General features: G+C 40.7%; 1 protein-coding gene across 4 annotated transcripts in view; it reads left to right on the top strand.

Annotated features, from left to right (window-relative positions):
- Positions 1 to 22,549, top strand: part of LOC122557689 (cat eye syndrome critical region protein 2 homolog) — an 88,409-nt gene extending 65,860 nt beyond the window's left edge. For 3 of the 4 annotated variants that reach the window (XM_043705536.1, XM_043705535.1, XM_043705537.1), the window contains 4 exons: positions 3,569 to 4,214; positions 6,570 to 7,881; positions 19,795 to 19,897; positions 21,723 to 22,549. In XM_043705536.1, the coding sequence (XP_043561471.1) occupies positions 3,569 to 4,214; positions 6,570 to 7,881; positions 19,795 to 19,897; positions 21,723 to 21,728 (2,067 nt within the window). In that variant the 3' untranslated portion in view covers positions 21,729 to 22,549. Of the gene's footprint in view, positions 1 to 3,568; positions 4,215 to 6,569; positions 7,882 to 19,794; positions 19,898 to 21,722 lie in introns of those variants that run through there. The other variant, XM_043705538.1, reaches the window with a different exon arrangement.
- Positions 22,550 to 23,459: the final 910 nt, after the last annotated feature.

Genomic DNA, 23,459 nt, shown 5'->3' with positions numbered 1-23,459 from the left:
AATTAAACTCCATCTGCCACTTCTCAGCCCATTGGCCCATCTGGTTAAGATCCTGTTGTAATCTGAGGTAACCCTCTTCACTGTCCACTGCACTTCCAATTTTGGTGTCATCTGCAAACTTACTAAGTTGTACCTCTTATGCTCGCGTCCAAATCATTTATGTAAATGACAAAAAGTAGAGGGCCCACCACCAATCCTTGTGGTGCTCCACTGGTCACAGGCCTCCAGTCTAATCAACAACCCTCCACCACCGCTCTGTCTTCTACCTTTGAGCCAGTTCTGTATCCAAATGGCTAGCTCTCCCTGTATTCCGTGAGATCTAACCTTGCTAGTCAGTCTCCCATGGGGAACCTTGTCGAACATCTTAGTGAAATCCATATAGATCACATCTACTGCTCTGCCCTCATCAATCCTCTTGGTTACTTCTTCAAAAGACTCAATCAAGTTTGTGAGACATGATTTCCCATGCACAAAGCCATGTTGACTATCCCTAATCAGTCCATGCCTTTTCAAATACATGTACATCCTGTTCCTCAGGATTCCCTCCAACAAATTGCCCACTACCGACGTCAGGCTCACTGGTCTATAGTTCCCTCGCTTGTCCTTATCACCCTTCTTAAACGGTGGCATATCGTTTGCCAACCTCCAGTCTTCTGGCACCTCACCTGTGAATTTCGATGATACAAATATCTCAGCAAGAGGCCCAGTAATCACTTCTCTCGCTTCCCACAGAGTTCTCGGGTACACCTGATCAGGTCCTGGGGATTTATCCACCTCTACCCGTTTCAAGACACCCAGTATTTTTTCCTCTGTAATCTGGACATTTTGCAAGATGTCAGCATTTATTTCCCTATAGTCTATATCTTCCTTATCCTTTTCCACAGTAAATACTGATGCAAAATACTCATTTAATATCTTCCCCCATTTTCTGCGTCTCCACACAAAGGCCACCTTGCTGATCTTTGAGGGGCCCTATTCTCTCCCGAGCTACCCTTTTGTCCTTAATATATTTGTAAAAACTCTTTGTATTCTCCTTAATTCTATTCGCCAAAGCTATCTCATTTTGTCCTCCTGATTTCCCTATTAAGTATACTCCTACTTCCTTTATACTCTTCTAAGGATTCACTCGATCTCTCCTGTCTATACCTTACATATACTTCCTTCTTTTTCTTAACCAAACCCTCAATTTCTTTAGTCATCCAGCATTCCCTGTACCTACCAGCCTTTCCTTTCACTCTGACAGGAATATACTTTCTCTGGATTCTCGTTATCTCATTTCTGAAGGCTTCCCATTTCCAGCCGTCCCTTTACCTGCAAACATCTGTCCCAATCAGTTTTCGAAAGTTCTTGCCTAATAACCGTCAAAATTGGCCTTTCTCCAATTTAGAACTTCAACTTTTAGATCTGCTCTATCCTTTTCCATCACTATTTTAAATTTCCCAACATTGACCGGAATTGCGACATCTCTTGAACATTGGATGGATCACTTTTTGTCCAATGTGTGCAGGAGGGTTTCCTGATACAATATATCGAAGGGTTGACAAGAAGGGAGGCCACACTGGATTTGGTGCTTGGTAATGAACCAGACCGGGTGTTTGATTTCGTGATAGGTGAGCACTTTGGAGAGAGTGACCATAATTCAGTTTCGTTTAGATTAACGGGATAGATACATGCCTCAGCAAGAGTTATAGATGGGGGAAGGGCAACTATAATACGATTTGGCAAGAGTTAGGCGGCATAGAACGAGGCAGCAAAATGCAGGGGATGGGGACAATCGAAATGTGGAGCTGGTTTAAGGAACAGATAATGTGTGTCTTTGATAGGTATGTCCCTGTCAGGTAAGGAGGAAGTGATAAGGTCGGGGAACCATGGTTAACTAAAGAAATTTTATCTCTGTTAAGCAGAAGAGGGAGGCTTATGTGACGTTGAAGCGAGATGGTTCAGATGAGGCAATGGAGAGTTAGAGTAGCTAGAAAGGATTTAAAGATAGAATTAAGAGCTAGAAGGGGACATGAGCAGTCTTTCTGCGTGTAGGTTTTCTCACTGAGTCTTTAACGGGTAGAATAAAGGAGAACCCTAAAACTTTCTGTAGGCATGAGAGGAATAGGGATCAGGCCTGTCAAAGACAGAAGTGGGAAGTTGTGTATGGACCTAGGGAGTGAATATTTCTCCTCTATTTTCACTCAGGAAAAGGAGAGTATTGTAGAGGAGAAGACTGAGATATGGGCTATTACACTTGAAAGGATTGAGGTTAGTAAGGAGGAGGTGTTATCAATTCTAGAAGGTGTGAAAGTAGTTAAGTCCCCTGGGCCGGATGAGATGTTTGAGAATTCTCTGGGAAGCTAGGGAGGAGATGGCTGAGCCTTTGGCCTTGATCTTTGAGTCATCGTTGTCGGCAGGTTTAGTACCAGAGACCTGGAGGCTTGTAAATGTGCCCTTGTTCAAGAAGGGCAGTAGCGATAACCCAGGTAATTATACACCAGTGAGCCTTATGTCTGTTATAAGAGGATTTATAATCATCTAGCAAGCCAACAATTTGATTGGAAATAGTCAACATGGATTCGTCAAGGGCAGGTTGTGACTCGTACTCCTCATTGAGTTTTTTGAGAGGGTGACCAAGCATGTGGATGAGGGTAGGGCAGTTGACATGGTGTACATGGACTTCAGTAAAGCCTTGAATTATGTTCCACGTGGTAAGCTGACTGGAGAAAATGTGGAGGCATGGGATTGAAGGTGATTTAGCAGTTTGGATGAGAAACTGGCTTTCTGTAAGAAGGCATCAAGTGGCGGTTGATGGAAAATATTCAGCCTGAAGTCCGGTTACTAGTGATATGCCAATAGGATCTGTTTTGGGACCATTGCTGTTTGTCATTTTTATAAACTACTTGGATGCAGGCATAAGTGGATGGGTTAGTAAGTTTGCAGATAACACAAAAGTCGGTGGAGTGATGGACAGTGTGGAACAATGTTGCAGGGAGACTTAGATAAACTGCAGAATTGGAATGAGAGTTGGCAAATGGAGTTCAATGCAGCTAAATGTGAGGTGATTCACTTTGGGAAGAATAACAGGAAGGCAGAATACTGGGTCATTGGAAAGATTCTTGGTAGTATGAATGAGCAGAGGGATCTTGATGTCCATGTACATAGATCCCTGAAAGTTGCCACCCAGGTTGATAGTTAAGACGACATACTGTGTGATAGGTTTTTTTTTGCTAGAGGGGTTGAGTTCTGGAGCTGTGATGTCGTGCTGCAACTGTACAAAACACAAGTGCGGCCTCACTTGGCGTATTGTTCCTCATCTCTGGAACTACTTGGATGAATATTCCTGCATTCTCTCATGTTTTCATATCTTGTCTGATGTGTGGTGCCCAGTACTGCACAAATACTCAGACCGAACCAGTATTCTATAACCTCCTTGCTTTAGTATTTCATTCCACTATTAAACCCTAGGGTACTGTATATTTTATTGACCATGCTCTCAGACTGTCCTGCCACTTTCAATGACTGACAATGCACAATAAATCCATGAAACAGCCTTTGACCTCGTGTTTATTCTTTTTCTTCTTAGCAACAAATGTTGGTGAATGGACCAGTGACACCTGCTTCAGCTGGATCTGGTTCTACAAAATTACAAACAGTTAGTCTTTCATCTGATGGTCATGGGGATGCAACTCCTCATACTGGTATGCCAACTGACCCTGTTGGTGTCCAAGCACCAAAACATTCCCCTGTCTGTAAACCAAATAGATCTACAAATCTGGGCCTTCCACAGACTGAAACAAAAACACTCAGTTCCCACTCAGCCACTGTTGTTCCAATGACACATGGAAGCAGAGAAGCAATTGCACAGCCAAATAAATCAAGTGGTGATTGTCATGTGGCAGATTTGAATCATACTAAAGGAGCAGAATGGCCTGGATACTTGAACCATTCCAGTCTTCATCCTCAAGATAGATTGCCAGAAGGACAGCCTAATCCTGTGTCAGTGGAGAACGTAAGTCCTGTTATGCAGACTCCTCTGACGGCAACAAACAATTCAGTGATTGAAACTAGAAGTCCTGTTAAAAATGAAACTTTACCCAACACATGTGGAATTTCTGTGCAAAACAGTGAACTACATCCAAGTCAGCCTAATGTGCAAATGTCAGATTTTAACCTGGATAAATATCTAAAAAATCCTCTTGGTCAAACTTCTCAAAGAGCACTTGTTAAAGGTAATTCATTTGAATGCCATAAACTGTTATATTAATTATATTTTATAACTAAACACTTTTCTGATATGTAGTTTTTAATTCTTGCGTTAAAATGTACAGTTCTTTTGATCACTTGATATTTTCAGATGTGTGCTGCATCTTGTAAACCACAGCACAATGATACACTGAAATGTTAAAATGTTTAAGTCAGAGACAGGAATGACTGGCTTCAGTTGCATTCTGCTTAACCTCCCCATCTGAACTTTAAGTCAGAAAGATACAAGGATGCAGTAATTCCAGAAAAGGAATAAACTGTGAGATAGTCACTCTTATGCCTTTTTGCTATTGCTTACTGCTGGAATCAGCTACATGATTCTCATAGTTGAATTTTTTTTGTGGAAGAACACACCAGATCACATTCTGAATAGAAGGAAGTGACTTCTAACTTTCTTGTTCAGACTTTGGAAATGAAAGGGTTAAATCTAGCAGCCACTGTAAACTTAGTATTACTTTAGCTTTAACTGTATGTTTGACAGTTGCAGTACCTCATGGAGACTTTGATGTTTTCTTGTTTTGAAGGCTACATGCTTTCCTAAAAAAAAGAACTTTGAAATGAAAAAGGTTGTTGACTATCTCATCCAGAAGTGGTTCTATCACACTTAATAAGCCAATTGCCAACATTCGTCAAGAAAATTCTTTCGTTGTTTACTGTTGAAGTTGAGGATGGAGTTAGATTTACTAAAATTTAGGTATACAATGCTGCAAAGAATAGTCATAAGCATCAGGATTGGGGCATTTTAGAAACCTGCAAAAGGCTACCAAAAATTGACAAGGGAAAATATAGAACATGACAGTAAACTAATCAAAGATATAATCAACAAAACTCTTATTGCATGTAAAAAGGAAAGTAGCTAAAGTAAGCATTGTTCCCTCCGAGGCACAGACAGAAGAAATCATCATGGAGTGGGCATTATTAAATGCTAGGAGCATGAACAATTAAATTCAGGGTAGAAATCTGAAATGCACTGCCTGAAAAGTTGCTAGAAGCAGACTGAGTAATAACTTGGCATTGGATAAATGCATGAGGGGGAGATAATTTTACAGGATTATAGAAAAGAGCAAGGGAATGGAACTTAGTGTGGCTGAAAGTGCTAACAGTGGCATGATTAGCCTCCTCTATAAGGTTCTATTTAAGTAGGTATTTCAAACAGTGGATATGTTTTTTAACCTTATCAATGATATTGAGTCATAGACTCTAACAGCATGGAAACAGATCCTTTGGTCTACACTGACCAGATATCCCAAACTGATGAAGTCCCATTTGCCAGCATTTGGCCCATATCCTTCTAAACCCTTCCTATTCATGTACCCATCCAGATGTCTTTTAAATGCTGTAATTGTACCACCCGTGTTGGTGTGTTTAATGGTGGGGAATGTCATAAAGTCTTATTGTATGGCCAACTTGCTGCCCACCTGTCCCTGACTTTTATGAAATGTTGTGGGATGGGAGATGGTGCTGCACAGCCCATACCACCCTGCTCTTAGCCTCATTCCATTCCTATTTTACTGAAGACAAGGATAGGCCTGAGAGAGCCCACAGCATTTTTTGCTCGAGCTGGGGACAAGTGGGAAGATGTTCTTTTGTAGGTGTTCTATATTCATTTGCTACACATCCCCATACTAAGATCATATTTTCTCCCTTTATATCCCTCAACCCACAACCAGCTTACCTGTTGTTCAGCTCCAGCAATGAACTCCATTTGGAGATTGTTCATTGTCCTGGTGTTGCCACTACTTCTGCTGTGATTGTACAGCTGCTAGCCATCTGATGAGCTGACAGCTCTGTTGTAGTCCCTGAGAGATAAAAATACGACCTCCAGCCTATGACAGTGGCACAGCTGTTCTTATTAGTGGGCTCTGGGCAGACAGGTGCCACAGTGTTCGGAAAAATTCACCCTCATTGTTTAAAAGTCAGATTTGGAGATTTTGAACATTCTTATGCAATTAATTCTCCCGTAAACTGTGAGCATTTTTCAAAGGGTATGATTTTTAGGATTAGAAAACTTTGTCTAGGATATAGTAAATTTCAGTTGTTTTGCTAACTCCTTACCCACATTACTTCAGATCTTAAAAGGTTTAAAACTACAGAGGAGAGAGTCTATTTTTACTAGATGTAGGGCAAATTACAGGTGCACACAAATGTTATGAATTATACGGCACAGCTTTTGTTTTAGTTCAGTTGGCTGAAAGATTTAAATTTTGCATTCACAGCAACATCTTTTCTTCCTTTGCTGGAATTGGGTGGAGTAAATTTGACATCTGGATTAAGCAAAATTAACCTTGTTTCTAATTCTTTTGCATTTTAAATCCCTACAGGTGCACATCTAGACCAAACTGCCAACAGTGATTTGTTTTCTACAGATCAGCATCATTTGGTGAACAGAGAGCCTATTTCTAATAAAGTAACCCCTCTAAATGCCTCAGCAGCTAATCTACTTCAGCAAGACACTACAGGAAAGAGCACAGAATCAGAGAGACTTGGTGGAATTTTAGCACTTAAGAAACAGAAATTATTTCAAAGCAATGAAATTGGAGAAAAAGACTCTGAAGGATGCAAATTAAGGGAGGGGCAAAATTTGTCAAATAGTTTAACCACTAGTGAAAAGCAGAGCATGAGAAATCCCAAATCGACAGAAAATCTGAGACTAAAATTAACAAACTCAGAAACACATTCAAATCTGACTAATTGTAGTGGAGGAACTATTGGCAATGTTCAACATAGAAACCCTGCAGTGCTTGTTGCTCATCCTGACACAAGGCATCAATTTGGACCAGTGCCAGCTTACATGCACTATGTGGGATGTAATTCCGAGAACCTGGCCTCAGCTCATTCCTTTGTCCAGCATGCTCCTCATCTTATGGTGGTTCATCCACTGCAAGGCCAGAGCTCTCATTTGTACCAGCATCCGATGGAGCAGCAACTCTCCTCTCACTTGAACAACATTGGCTATCATGCGCAGCAACCGATTCAGACCGCTGTAATGCCTGATCGGAGTTACCTTGCAGGGCAACCTGGTTTATACAACCAGTCACCACTCTTATTCTTAAGAGAGGGCAGTGGGCAGTCACAAGCAATTCTGAGGGAAAGAACTGACATATATTCTGAGCACCGAATACCAGAAAGAGATGAATGCGACCCTGTGCATGAAGCTTCAATACAAAAGCAGAAAAATGAAGCATCAGAGAGAAATGTTGTGGCTTCCAAGATTGAAAGCAATGGGGAAGTTAGTACACATGGTAGACTGCAAGACTATTTAGATTTTGAAGGCCAAACTGTAACTAAAAGGCAAAAGGTTATTCATTCAGTTTCTGCAGCTTATAATACTAGTCAAATATCCAGTGGAATTTATTCAAATGAAATTCCACACCCTGCACTTTATGCTCATGCACCATCTCATAATGTACAGAGACTGCCTTATGGCCAGACATATAATCCACAATTACTGCGTGTACGTTCAGTAATAACATCAACATCCAACCATGTGATACCCCATCAAGTGATGAATCAAGGTCCTTTTGGAATGCAATTACTTAGTCATTCAGACATGAAACCAAGCCCTTACCCTGGAACTGTAATTGTACAAAGACCACCATTCAATACGAGTGGAGATCTCTACATGATAAGAAAGTGAGTATAATTTATGATTTCTTTGACCCATAAAAGTAAGCATATTACAATGTAACTTTACAAACTAATGGTTAGATCACATGTGGAATAATGAGTTCTGAGCATCAAATCTGAGGGAGAATACTAAGAGCTAGGAAGATGCCTTGGAGGGCATTTGCCAAGTGTGATTAGATTCAAGGGTTAAATTATGAGAGATTATGCAAACTAGGATTGTACTTCTTAGAACTGAGATCACTTTGAATGATTTCATCAACATATTCAGGATATTAATAGGACAAGGTAGATAATCTGTTTCTGCTGGTTAGAGAGCCTAGAACTGGTGTGCAGATTGACAGTTAGGGCAATGAATGAAATTAGGCATCGCTTCAGTGTGCCAGTGGTAGTAATGCTAGATCAGTTACTGAATTAAAAAATGAAGTTAGTAGATGTTTTTGTTCACCAGTGTAACTAAGAGTTTTGGAAAGTAGGAGGAGGAGGATTAGGCCATTTGGCACTTCGAGGCCATTCCATTATTCAGTAAAGCCGTAGCCAATTTGGTAGTCGGCTCAGCTTCACTTTACAGTCTGCACTTCCAGCCTTTGACTCCTTATCAAAAATCCATCTAACTCGGCCTCAAATAAATGTAAAGACCCAGCCTACCTTAAAAATTGCCTTCTGGGAAAGGTAGTGCCACACTCAAAAAAACACTTGGTGATTTTTTAAAAAAATCCTCGTCTCTATTTTAAAAAAGATCTCTTATACTTAAACTCTGTTCCTAGATTTAGTTTCTTCACTTAAGGAATATTGTTCTGGAATTCCCCAATCTCGTCTCCTCAAATCTTGTATTTTTCAATAACATTGCCTGTCATTCATGTAAGGCCTAACCTGTTCAGCCTCTCTTCGTAAGATAAGCCATTCACCCCAGGAGTGAATCCAGTGAACCTTCTCTGAACAATTTCTAAAACAAATATATACTTTTCAAATAAGACCAAAACTACACATTATTCCAGATGTGGTCTCAACAATATTTTGTGCAGCTGCAATAAAGCCTTTCCTACTTTAATTTTCCATTATCCTTGCAATAAACAAGAACCTTCCAATTACTATTCTAATCACTTGCTGTATCAGCCAACTAACTCGTACTAAAATGTCTAGAATCTACTGTACTATTGAGTTTTATAATCTCTCTATTTAAATAATTGTCTCCAACTCAAAGTTAGATCACAGATCAGGCATTATCTCATTGAATGGCAGAGCAAGGTCAAGGAACAAAATGGCTTACTTCATTCTTAAGTCCAAGAAATAATTTCTTGAAGGTCAATTTTTTTTGTTGGTAGTTCTGAAGGTCTGCCAAGATCAGTAGATTTAGTCTTGCTGGCATGACATCACAGTTTCAAAAAGATTGAAAGAATCTCATTTTCTATCATTGTCTAACATTCCATTTCTTGTTGCTGTGACCCAACATTGAACTAGTTTGTATGGGGAAGGGAATCTTAACAGGGAATTCTGATAAAAACAAAAGCTGGTTATGACAGCAGGTAGAGAAACTGCAATTTAAGTTGGGAAACAGCAGGAACAAAACCTATAATAAACAAGGGTCAAATGACAGAATAATATTTAAGACAGAATTCTATCTGAATGTACACAACATTTGTAGTGCGATAGATAATTTGGTGTTAATAAAAGGGTGTGATTTAAATGCCTTTATGGAGATGTGACTGCAAGGCTGACCAAGACTGGGGACTGAATATTAAAGAACATTTGACATTTATCATGGATAAGCATAAAGAAGTGGGTTAGTGCATCACAAGGGATAGAGTCAGTATATTAATGAGAGAGGATCTCCAATTGAAAGGAAAGAATGTAAAAACTGTTTGAATAGAGCCAAGAAAAAGCAAATGGCAGGAATCATTGGAAAGAGCAATTTATAGGCTACCAAACAGTACTGATAATGTAGGGTACCATAAAATCAGGAATTAAGATGCACATGTAGCAAGGGGGATGCAGTAATCATGGGTAACTTCAACCTACATATAGACTGGGTAAATCTGTGACCATCAATGTTGTGAAGGAAGATCATTTTCTGCAGCAATATGTTGAACCAACTGGGGAGCAGCCTCTTTTTACCCTTGTTCATAAGTTGCTAAAAGCTAGCGTACAAGTATAGTAGGCAGTTTGGGAGGAAATGGCCTAGTGATATTATCACTCAGTTATTAATCCAGAAACCCAGCATAATGTTCTGGGGACCTGGGTTCGAATCCCACCACAGCAGATGGTGGAATTTGAATTCAATTTTAAAAATTGGAATTTAAGGGCTGACTGATGACCGTGAAACCATTGTCAATTGTCAGAAAAACCTATATGGTTCACTAATGTCTTTTAGGGAAGTAAATCTGCTATCCTTACCTGGTCTGGCCTATGTGTGAATCCAGAGCATTAACTGCCCTCTGAAATGGCCGGGCAAGCCTCGCAGTTGTATCAATCACTAGAAAGTCACAATAAAGAAATGAAACTGACGGACCACTGGGCATCGGCCTTGGAACTGAAAAGACAATGGCAAAATCGCAAAGCCCTATTGATCATGCAAAGTCCTCTTTAGCATCATCTGTGGGCTAGTGCCAAAATTGGGAGAGCTGTCTTTCAGACTAGTCAAGCAACAGCCTGACGTAGTCATTCTTACAGAATCACCTCACAGATAACACCCTGGTCACCATCATTACCATCCCTGCATATGTGCTGTTCCCCCGCAGGACAGGCACAACAGAGTGGTGGCACAGTGGTATACAGTCAGGAGGGAGTTGCCCTGGGAGTCCTTGACATAGACTCCAGTTTCCATGAAGTCTTATTGCTTCAGGTTAAACATGGGCAAGGAAACGTCTTCTTGGTTACCATGTACTGTCGTCCTCCTGTGGATGAATCGGTACTCCTCCATATTGAAGAACACTTGGAGGAAGCACTGAGGGTGGCAAGGGCACAAAATGTACTCTGGGTGGACAATTTTAATGTCCATCACCAAGAGTGGCTCAGCAGCAGCATTACTGATCGAAGTGGTCAGGTACTAAAAGATATAATTGCTAGACTAGGTCTTCAGCAGGTGGTGAAGGAACCAAAAGAGAAGAAACATACTTGACTTAATATTTACTAATCTGCCAGCTGCAAAATGTCCATGACAGTATCAGTAAAAGTAACCACTGCCCTGTCCTTGTGGAGACGAGATGCCAGCCTTCACATTGAGAATAACCTCCATCATGTTGTATGGCATTATCACCGTGATAAATGTGATAGACTTCGAACTGATCTAGCAGCTCAGGACTGGGCATCCATGAAGCGCAGTGGGCCATCAACAGCAGCAGAACTGTACTCCAGCACAATCTGCAACCTCATGGTTTAGCACATCCCGCACTCAGGAGAAAGTGAGGACTGCAGATGCTGGGGATCAGAGCTGAGTGTGTGGTGCTGGAAAAACAGCAGGTCAAGCAGCATCCACGGAGCAAGCGAATCGACATTTCGGGCATAAGCCTTTCATCAGGAATGAAGGATTCCTGATGAAGGGCTTATGCCCAAAACATCAATTTTCCTGCTCCTTGGATGCTGCCTGACCTGCTATGCTTTTCCAGCACCACACTCTTGACTCATTCCGCACTCAACCATCACCATCAAGCCAGGGGATCAACCCTGGTTCATTGGAGAGTGCAGGAGGGCATGCCAGGAGCAGCATCAGGCTTACCTAAAAATCTGGTGTTAATCTGGTGAAGCTGCCAAACAGGACTATTTATGTGCCAAATGGCATAAAACAGCAAGTGATAGACAGAGCTAAGCAATTCCACAGATATGGATCAGATCTAAGCTCTGCAGTCCTTCCACATCCAGTCATGAATGGTGGTAGACAATTAAACAACTCGCTGGAGGAGAATATCCTCATCCTCGGTAATGGAGGTGCCCAGCACATCAGTGCAAAAAATAAGGCTGATGCATTCACAACAGTCTTCAGTCAGAAGTGCCGAGTGGATGATCCATCTCTGGCTCTTCCAGTGGTCTCCAGCATCACAGATACCAGTCTCCAACTAATTCGATTCACTCTATACGATATCATGAAACAGCTGGAGGCACTGGATACTGCAATGGCTCTGATAACATTCCGGCAATATTACTGAAGATGTGTGCTCCAGAACTTGCCGCTCCCCTAGCCAAGTTCTTCCAGTACAGTTACAACACTGGCATCTACCCAACAATGTGGATATTGCCCAGGTATGTTCTATATACAAAAAAGCAGGACAAATCGAACCTGACCAATTACCGCCCAATCGGTCTACTCTCCATCATCAATAAAGTGATGGATGGGGTCATCAACAGTGCTATCAAGCAGAGCCTACTCGGCAGCAACCTGCTCAGTGGCGCCCAGTTTGAGTTTTGCCAGGGTCATTCAGCTCCTGATCTCCTTACAGCCTTGGTTCAAACATGGACAAAAGAGCTGAATTCCAGAGGTTAGGTGAGAGTGTCAGTCCTTGATATCAAGGCAGTATTTGACCAAGTTATGCATCAAGGAGCTCTGGCAAAACTGGAATCAATGGGTATCTGGGACAAACACTCCGCTGGTTAGAGTCATACATGGCACAAAGGAAGATGGTTGTGGTTGTAGAAGGTCAGTCATCTCAGTTCCAGAACACCTCTGCAGGAGTTCCTCACTAGTGTCCTAAGCCCAACAATCTTCAGCTGCTTCATCAATGACCATCCCTCTGTCATAAGGCTAGAAGTGCAGCCCTCCACTCCCTCAATCCCAACCTCACCATCAAACCAGCGAATAAAGGGGGTGCAGTGGTAGTTTGGCGCATTGACCTCTACACCACTGAAGCCAGACACCAACTCAAAAACACGCCCTCCTACACCCCCCTCCCCCATCACCAAACCATCATCTCCCAGACTATAAAACCTCATCACCTCAGGAGATTTCCCACCCACAGCTTCCAACCTCATAGTCCGGGAACCCCGCACCACCTAATTCTACCTCCTTCCCGAGATCCACAAGCCTGACCACCCCAGTCGACCCATTGTCCCACCATACTTCTGCCCCCACTGAACTCATCTCCACCTACCTTGATACTGTCCTTTCCCCCGGTCCAGGAACTCCCCACATACGTTCGAGACATCACACCTCCATCTCCATCTCCTCCAAGACTTCCGTTTCCCCGGCCCCCAATGCCTCATCTTCACCATGGACATCCAGTTCCCTCTACACCTCCATTCATTATGACCAGGGCCTCCAAGCCCTCCATTTCTTCCTCACCCGACATCCCCAACAGTACCCTTCCACTGACACACTCATTCATTTGGCTGAACTGGTCCTTACCCTCAACAAATTTTCCTTCGAATCCTCCAGACCAAAGGGGTACCATGTGCACCCGTATGGGCCCCAGCTATGCCTGTCTCTTTGTCGACTACGTAGAACAAACCATCTTCCGTAGTTACACTGGCACCATTCCCCACCTCTTCCTCCGCTACACTGATGACTGCAAGGAGCTTGAGCAGTTCATCAACTTCATCAACACATTCCACCCTGACCTTAAATTCACCTGGACCATCTCTGACACCTTCACGGACCTCGCCATCTCCATTAATGATGACTGACTTGATACTGATATTTTTTACAAATGAACCAACTCCCACAGCTACCTGGATTACACCTCATCCCACCCTACCTCCTGCAAAAATGCCATCCCGTATTCCCAATTCCTCCACCATATCTGCTCCCAGGAGGACCAGTTCCACCACAACACACCAGATGGCCTCCTTTAGAGACCGCAGATTCCCTTCCCGCGTGGTTGAAGATGCCCTCCAACGCATCTCATCCACATCCCGCACCCTCCCCTGCCACCGCAGGAATTGCAAAGCCTGTGCCCATACCTCCTCCCTCACCTCCATCCAAGGCCCCAAAGGAGCCGTCCACATCCATCAAAGTTTCACCTGCACATCCACCAATGACATTTACTGTATCCGTTGCTCCCGATGCGGTCTCCTCTACATTGGGGAGACTGGATGCTGCCTCGTGAGTGCTTCAGGGAACATCTCCGGGACACCCGCACCAGTCAACTCCCCCTCCCCCTCCTCTGATGCTGCCTGACCTACTGTGCTTTTCCTCCACCACTCCAATCTAGACTCTGGTTTCCAGCATCTGCAGTCCTCACTTTTGCCTAGAAGTGGGGAGTCCGCTGATGATTGCACAGTGTTCAGCACCTCTTGTGACTCCTGAGACATTGAAGTAGTCCGTGCTCAAATACAACAAAATCTGAACAATATCCAGGCTTGGGCCGACAAGTGGCAAGTAACATTCGCGCCATACAAATGTCAGACAATGATCATCGCCAATAAGAGACACTCTAACCTACCACCCCTTGACATTCAATGGTATTAATCCTTCACTGTTAAATTCTTGGGGTTAACATTGACCAAAAACTGAACCGGACTCACTACATAAACACAGTGGTTACAAGAGCAGGTCAGAGACTAGGGATATTGCAGCGAGTAACTCACCACCTGACACCCCAGAGTCTATCCATCATCTACAAGGCGCAAGTCAGGATTGTGATGGAATACTCCCCACTTAGCTGGATTGATGCAGCTCCAATACAAACCAACCCAGTTGATTGGCAGCATGTCTACAAACATTCAATCCCTCTACCACTGGCGCTCAGTACACACTTCTGCTACTGTCTACAAGTTGCACTGCAGAAATTCTCCAAACATCCTGAAATAGCACCATCCAAACCCATGACCACTTCTATCTGGAAGGACAAGAGCAACAGGTATTTGGGGATACCACCACCCACAAGTTCCCCTCCAAGCCACTCACCACCCTGACTTGGAAATACATCACCGTTCCTTCACAGTAATTGGGTCAAAAATCCTGAAATTCCCTCCCTACCGGCATTGTGGGTTAACCCACAGCAGTAGACTGCAGCGATTCAAGAAGGTAGCTCACCACCTCAAAGGCACATAGGGATGGGTTATCAATGTTGGCCAGCCAGCGACATCCAAGTCCCACAAATGAATTTTTTAAAACATTGTATATAGCATTGGTGAACAATTATGCAGTTCTGGTCCCCTGCCTGAGGAAGGATATAGAGAATGTTGCGAAAGTTGACCAGAACCATGCCTGGGGTAGTGGGACTATTCTGTGAGAGATTGCAGAAACTGGGCCTTTATTCTTTAGTGTTCAGACAAATACAAGAAATAATCATTGATAGATGCAGAAAGCATGTTTTCCCTTGTTATGAGGTCTAAACCAGGGGGGACAGTCTCTGAATAAAAGGCAAGCCTTTTCAGGCATGCAATGAGGATAAGTGTCTTCACTCTGAGATGGTGAATCTTTGGAATCCTTATGACCACAAGACAGAGGAGCAGAATTAGGCCATTTGGCTCATTAACTCTGCTCTACTATTCAATCATGGCTGATTTGTTTCTCAACTCCATTTTCTTGCCTTCTCCCTGATCAGACCAAAGAGGGCAATGGAAGATCTGTCACTAAGTATGTTCAAGGCAGAGAATGATAGATTTCTTATCACTACTAATAACAGTAAGGTGTGGGGGGGAATGGTGGTGGTGGTGCCCTTAAGGGGATCAGAGGAGAGTCACTTGGCCTCTATTTGCACTGTTGGGATTTTATGATTCTGAGTTCCTAACATTCCCTAAGAGACTTTCAGTTTGTTTACAGTTGAAGTTTAAAGAAAATTGTGATTTTAAACTCACCCAAATTTGCCTAATATGCAATATAAAGGTTCTTCTGGATTGGCATTATCACATACCACATTTATTAGATAAATACAGAAGGTTTTAATTTAATTGAAGAAAATGACTGGACAATCTATTTTTAAATCATTCGGAAGCTTTTGGTGATGACATGTTAAAGATCATTCAGAGCCTGAGTTGCAATAGCACCATGCACTTTTACATGTATGTTGTTGTCTGGAACTATGAATAGTGATAGTAGAGTCTCCAACCTGATTTCCATTTTGCAGACTATAAAATACTTATGATTTTACTGTCTGTCATTGGGCAATGTGTTTGAAAGACTTTCACATGTTGATTCCCAACTGTTTTGACTGTGTTATGAATAAGGTAAATACATCTTTTTTGGTCATTGAACCCTGGGGAGGAACTCAGATGTGGAGCTTTTGATTAAGTAGGGGCACTACTCAATGTGCCACGTTACCTCAATATCTATTTTTCAGTATTCAGTACATTTCTCTCAAGTTTCTTTTGTGTGACGTGGGTGTTACTGGCTGGCTAGCATTTATTGCCCATCCCTAGTTGCCCTTGACAAGATAGTGAGGTGCCTTCTTAAACCGCTGCAGTCCATCTCCTATGTGTTGACCCACAATGCCATTAGGGAGGGAATTCCAGGATTTTTACCCAATGACAACGAAGAAACCAATGTATTTCCAAGTCAGAATGATGCGTGGCTTGGAGGGGAACTTTCAGATAGTGGTGTCTTCATTTATCTGTTGCCCTTGTCCTTCTAGATGGAAATGGGTTTGGAAGGTGCTACCTGAGTGAGTTAGTCTTGAGATTTTTTTAATGTCATTCAGTCATTCACAGAGACACTAAGCACTGAGGATGTACCTTGCCCCTCAGCTGTCCTAACTCTCCATAGAAACAACACCTGATTGCAACTTAAGCACATCTGGAGATGGCACTGTCAGTAGTTATATTAAGGTCCTATGTCCTACATTGTACCAGGCTAACATTTGAAAAGTAGCATTGACATTTTCACTATTTGTGATGTAAGGTGTATGATTTATCTATTTTTGAACTAGTGGCATGTAGATTTGTTCTGTGTTCTGAAGGCATTCAGTGATCAACTTGTAAGTATGTCTGTCGCCATGGTGATTTCATTTCAAAGAATATGAGAAAGACTTCCTGGCGAATCACAGGGTTTAGTTTATATTGGGAGAGTTTTAGAGTGCAAAGCATAAATAGTATAAATGTGGGCGGCACGGTGGCCCAGTGGTTAGCACTGCTGCCTCACAGTGCTAGAGTCCGGGGTTCAATTCCCGCCTCAGGCGACTGTGTGGAGTTTTCACGTTCTCCCCGTGTCTGCGTGGGTTTCCTCCGGGTGCTCCGGTTTCCTCCCACAGTCCAAAGATGTGCAGGTCAGGTGAATTGGCCATACTAAATTGCCCGTGGTGTTAGGTTAGGGGTATGTGTGGGTTGCGCTTCGGCGGGTCGGTGTGGACTTGTTGGGCTGAAGGGCCTGTTTCCACACTGTAATGTAATCTAAAAAAATCTAAAATCTAATCTAATCTAAAAGTATAGTGCATTAGATGCTCATAAGATTCTGGAATGTTTGATTGTAACATCTAATGTGTTTGGGGATGGTGGGAGAGGGAGAAATAAAAGTTTTGGAGTTTTAGTAAGACAGCTGGAGAGGGTTTAGAAAAGATTTACCAGGATGTTGCCAAGACTGGAGGGTTTCAGTTATAAGGAGAGGCTGAATTGGCTGGGACTTTTTTTCACTGAAGCGTAGGAGGTTAATGGGTGAGCTTTGTAGAGGTTTATAAAATCATGAACGACATAGGTAAGGTGAATAGCCAACTCTTTTCCCTAGGGTGGGGAAGTTCAAAACAAGTGGGCAGATTTTGAAGGTGAGAGGCGAAAGATTTAAAATGGTCTTGAGGGGCAACCTTTTTCCACACACAGGGTGGTTCATATGTGGAATGAACTGCCAGAGGAAACAGATGTAAGTACAGTTACAACATGTAAAAAAAATTTGGATAGGTACATGAATAAGAGTTTTAGAGAGATGTAGGTCAAGTGTAGGCAAATAGGATTAGTTTAGGTAAAAAACCAAAAGAAATGTGGGTGCTGTAAATCAAAGACAGAAATAGAAATTGCTGAAAAAGTTAAGCAAGTCTGGTAATATCTGTGGAGAGAAATCAGAATTAACTTTCAGGTCGAGTAACCCTTCATTGGAACAGTTCTGAGGAAGGGATACTCGACCCAAGATGTTAACTCTGATTTCTCTCCACCGATGCTGCCCAGACCTGGTGAGCTTTTCCAGCTATTTCTGTTTTTGCTTCGGACCAGTTTAGTTTGGGGAAACCTGGTTGACAGGATGAGTTGGACTGAAATGTGTTTCCATGCTGTATGACTAAGCCTTCGCTGAAGCTGTGTGAAGAATTGTTCCTGAGAAAGGAGTTTAGTGTAAGGATTCCAGACTAGATGTGTGTGGTTAAAATTTGAAGGGTTATTTTGAAAATTAGAAAGTCTGAGCTCAGTTGTATGAAGGCTCTAGAAAAAGGCCATCATATTCTCAAGGTAGGGCATTGAAGTCGCAGTTAAAATTCAGTCCTGTAGATATGAATTAGAAGCAAATCCTCTCTGGTGTGGGTACTGTAAAGGAGGGTCTTAGGATTGTGTTCTACAATGTATCTTGAAATCTTTAAATTTGTGTTCTATGTAAGTATTTTGGTTCACTGTCTTTATTTCTTTTCATAATAAACTGCTGTTTCATTATTAAAACGAAACCTGCAGCATTTTGTGTGCTTATGTTTCAGTGAGATACCACGTTTCTAAAAAAAAATCTATCAAGCCGCATTTCAGTCTGGGACCTGACTTGTCCATTAATAACATCAGTTGGGATTATAACACATTTAAACTCCAGTTCATTGTGTTGAGTAAATAATCATGTCCAGGTATAGTTTAATATGATATGCTGAATTGGCGACTTTCCCTTGTAATATAGTGTAAATGAAGGAAAAAAGTTGATTGAGCCCTTCAGCTGTAACTTGGCTTCTCAACCTGTGCTGTACAAAGTTTACATCTCTGGGAGCAGTGAAATTTTATATGTTAACTTTGTCGTAGTCTTTTATTAATTCTGCTCAGAAGAACATTTAATTACCAATTAATTCAAATGGAATGATTTTCATAAAGCAGCAAAGACAGGGGATTTTTTTGCACCATTTATAATTTGAATTAACAAATTCTTCAAAATGAAAGGAATTAATTTGTATTGGCTTATACAAACACTTAAATATTTAAAAAGTAAACACTTGTCACGAGCCTGTAACTTATCCGGTATCTTGTTTTATATATAGTGACATCTGATTGTCATACAAAGTGGATGTTTGTACAGGTATTCCAATTCAAGGAGTTTGTAATAAAACAGTTACAGTTGCTTGGAAGCTTATAGGTAGAAATAATTAGCTTTTCCTTTCATTTTAATTCTAATTGTTTCTATGCGACACAACAATTTGACAGTTGCAGATTCAGCTAAGGTACAATATATATTACACTAATGTTATTTAAATTTAATTTGGAGTTTTGGAGGAGAAATATTTTACTAGACTTCTCAAAAGTGGAATGGTTATGATGTAAATTCATTAATGTTTAAAAATTAAATATTAATATTCGCCAGTTTAATTAGTTGTAGATATGAATATTTATATTCACTCATGAGCAAATACACCTCTGAATACTGAAATTACAAGGCAAGAGGAGTATAGCAGTGCCTGTGTGGTGCTAGTTTTTCAATTAGCTTTATTGTAATACTGTGTGCCTGCTTTTTTTCCTCATATCCATTTTAAATATAACTGGAGTATTGCTCAAGGTGTAAGCTTAAAGTTGTGTTATATATATATAAATTTCCAGTCGAGAGTGTGGTGCTGGAAAAGCACAGCAGGTCTGGCAGCATCCGAGGAGCAGCAAAATCGACATTTCGGGCAAAAGCTCTTCATCAGGAAGGGCTTTTGCCCAAAACATTGATTCTCCTGCTGCTCAGATGCTGCCTGACCTGCTGTGCTTTTCCAGCCCCACACACTCGACTCTAATCTCCAGTATCTGCAGTCCTCCTCACTTTTGCCTATATAAGTTTTCATTCTAGTGCAGTTTGTAAAGATGTTGAAAAACAATAGAAACAAAGGTATTCTCCTATTTGTTTAGCCTGCTGCCTGATTATCCAGTTCTCAAACATATGGGGAGAAGGGATCCTGATACAATGCCACAACCTCAAGATAAGACAACACCCACCCCTTGTATGAACCAGGTATGTTTCTAATCTTTCATGCAGAGAAACACTTCTGAATATTTTTGACATTGCAATGCAGCAACAGATCGTTCACCCATCAAATCTGTGCCAGTGTGTTTCTCCATAAAAGACACTTAATTTTAATTCCAGATCAGTAAACTTTAATCTCAGATCAGCTTGACACAGTGGGATAACTCACTTTTCAGTCAAAAGGTCGTGAATTTAAGTCCCACTACCAAAGTTGACGACAATCAAAACTGAAGTCTGGTTGAAGACTAAGTTCTGCCTTCCAGAGGTGATGTATTTGAGTGAGACTTTAAACTTGATCTTGTCTGCTGTTCAGCTGGAAGAAAGGGATCCCATGACAATTTTATTTTAAAAATGGGAAATTCTGCTGTTTGGGACAACATTTATCTCTCAATTCGCATATTCAAGGTGGATTGACCTTTTTTGCAAAGGTAGTTGCTTCTCTTGCCTGCACAAGTGATATTTTTTTCAGTAATTCATTAACTATGAAACCCATTGACCATCCCACTGATTTGAAAAATGAAAGGCAATCTTCCTTAATTAAAAAAGAATAATCAATATATCAATGTAGCTTGCAGTGATGTCATGAAGTCCTGTTATTTCACAGTTGTGAGATCTTTTTCTTAATTTCTGCATATAGTAGCATAACATGTCTGAATAGGTTAAACAGTGAGCCTGTAGCTGAGCTTTAGTCACGCATTGCAGCAGTAAGCTCTTAGGAGAGAAAGAAGAAACTCCTAACTCTTAATTGCATTGGTCAGTTAGCTGCAGCAACTGTTAATGGAGCAAATAGTCTTCATGTAATATATAGATCAATGGATGGGGTGAATAACTTGCAAGAAAACGAGTTTTCAAATCACTTTTAAAATATTTGAGTTGTCAGAATAACCTATGAATTTTAATACCATTAATAAGTTAAAAGAATAGAGAAAACCATGAAACCCATGAAATACTTATTTTCGTTAGGTTGCAACAAATATTTTACAATAACCAGAGTTGGAATGGTTTATCAGCCCCTTGCATTTCTTCAACGTCACTTGCAGCTAGTCTGATTTCAAGTTTCCATTTTTTAACTGTGAATTTGGAGGAATGTATGAGCAGATTGGAATGATGGCTATTGAGTTCACTTATTTGTCCAGAATGTCTAGCCTCCAGTCAGTCAGCAACCCAATCCCCGATCCATCCAAAACTCACTGTACTGTTGTTTACATAAATATAATTCGAGTGAAGAGGTTTGGCAGAGACAATACTTAGTATCAGTAAGTTGGGATGACACTGCTCTATTTAAAAAGAATTGATTTATACTAACATTGTGGGGTGGGGGGTATGGGGTGCAGGTAAGGTTGTTCAGATTGAAAATGTAAACTCAGTAGCAACTACGCTACACAAATAGATTTGCAGATCCTCAAACATCCCAGTGTCCCAGAACCTGCTACTGGTTACTCTCTAGCTACAGCGTGAGTCTTGTATAATAAATTACACAACATTAGTGATATCTGAAGCTATAATAAATTTAGGTTGTAGCACCACCTGCTGATGCATTGTTTTCAGAACCTGAGCTTGCTCACTGACTTGATATACAATATATATTTTAACTAAACTTTCTACCCAGGTCACTTGATAAAAGTAGATATATAATACAAAAATGTCTCTGGGTAAATAGATTTTGACACTGGAATGTTCTGAGCATTCTGTTACTGTTAAGTGGCATTAATTTTTTCGATCATTTTTGCTTGTATTTAAAAATAAGTATGATATCCATAAAGTACATCTAATGCATTTTTTTTAAAACCCTATCCCCATCCTCTTTCCGCAGCCCTGAACAAACACTTTGACGCAGCAAGTGAATGTGGCTCAGGAAACTCATTTTAAGCACTGAAAATACTGTTGTAGTATTACAGCTGACTTAACTGTGAATTGTAGCCAAGGACCATTTCTGTAGTTGAAGCTTAAACTCAGGTTTATATAATGTGAATAGAGAATTTTCCATAATAAGAATTTGAAATAAAGTTGTTTGTTACACATTTATTTTGACCTGAAAATGTTTTGTAAACTGCCTTAAAAAGTATGTAAATTGTATATAAAGTTTGCATCACCTTGCTTTCAAATTTGAGAAAATCATAACAGAAAAGAAAATAAGTTTTAATTTATTAATTGTATATGCTGTTCATTCCAACGATTATAGGTATCATTGCCACTAGAAAGCAAAATGAGGATAAAGGTGTGTTTGAACACTTCGTGACATTGGCAAACAGCTGCTAAACTGTGACATTAGGTTTTTTTCTTGCGTTTACTTTTTAAGTATATGGATTCAAAAATGGTTTACAATTAGTGTTGTACTCAATGTACTTTATTACCTTGTAAGCTGTGAAGCTGCATTTGGAATGCTTTTTGCAGAACAGACCTTTTGAAAAGGTGGCCTTTCATTCTCAATTTGCCTAGCTAGGAATATTAATTAATTGTAGGGGTATATGAATTCTATTTTGTTATTTATATATTAAATGTTTTAAAAAATCTGAGGAATACACACGGCTAATGTAAAAAAAGAATGTTTTTGCAAATTTTAGAGTACTGCTGTCTGTCTGTCTACCAGCTGCATTGTTTATATAGCTCTTCTCAGGAATAAATAAAACTATTTGTGTATTCCACCTGTCATATGATATGGATTTTAAATACCACCTTATCATTTATTATAAATAACTGAGGTATGAGTTATTGGAGGAAAATATTTTACACTATTTCAAAAGATTTGCAGTTTGAGACAACAACCAGACATTTACTGTAGATCATGAGGCTATGGAAACAGCAAGGTACATTTGAGAAAGCTATGTGTCCTATCATAATTTTCTGTCCTATGCGTGGATATTAGTAAGCACCATACACTTCATTTTCGCTAAGTATCCTCACTTCATGTGGAATTGTTGTCCATTCCACCCAAAATTGAATACTGACATTTTGTGGCTGTTTTACAACCACTGTGTCCTTTGGACAAGAGTACAGCTATATCTGTATAGATGAGTAAATTGCAAAAGGTGATTTTACAGTTATCCCATCCACTTTTTTTCTGGTTTATATGTTTCATCATAGATACCATCAGACTGCATGGATGATTGAACTCCAGGTTGTTTTACCTCCCTATGACATCTTGAGCCTACATGGTATATTGAAAGTGACATGGGGGAGGAGGTGTGGGCGAAAAGCTCAAAGCTTTTCAAAAAGCCAGAATTTTGTGCTGCAATAAAATAAAGGATTTGAGTAAAGAAATTTCTAGCGTTATATTTGTCTGCATTCTGATAGGAATTTGTAATCATTGAGTTATGATTTTAACTTTTAAGATTTATCTAGAAGATCTGTGCTGCTGCCAGAACAGTTGACGTGCAGGTCTGGATATAATAGGGAATGAATCTGTATCAACAGATAACCTTGAATGCTGGTAAATGTTGAGTTGAGCATGTGGGTTTGGCAATTTTGATATACCGTAATGCCTGCTAAATTTGAGTCGTTGAGGGGAAAGATATCTGAGTGAATGAGTCTTGAGGGTTTGTGACACTTG

The sequence above is a fragment of the Chiloscyllium plagiosum genome, chromosome 16 (assembly GCF_004010195.1).
Source record: "Chiloscyllium plagiosum isolate BGI_BamShark_2017 chromosome 16, ASM401019v2, whole genome shotgun sequence".
Classification (NCBI taxonomy): Eukaryota; Metazoa; Chordata; class Chondrichthyes; order Orectolobiformes; family Hemiscylliidae; genus Chiloscyllium; species Chiloscyllium plagiosum.
Note: the sequence above shows the minus strand (reverse complement) of the source record. Positions and strands in the feature narration are given on the sequence as shown.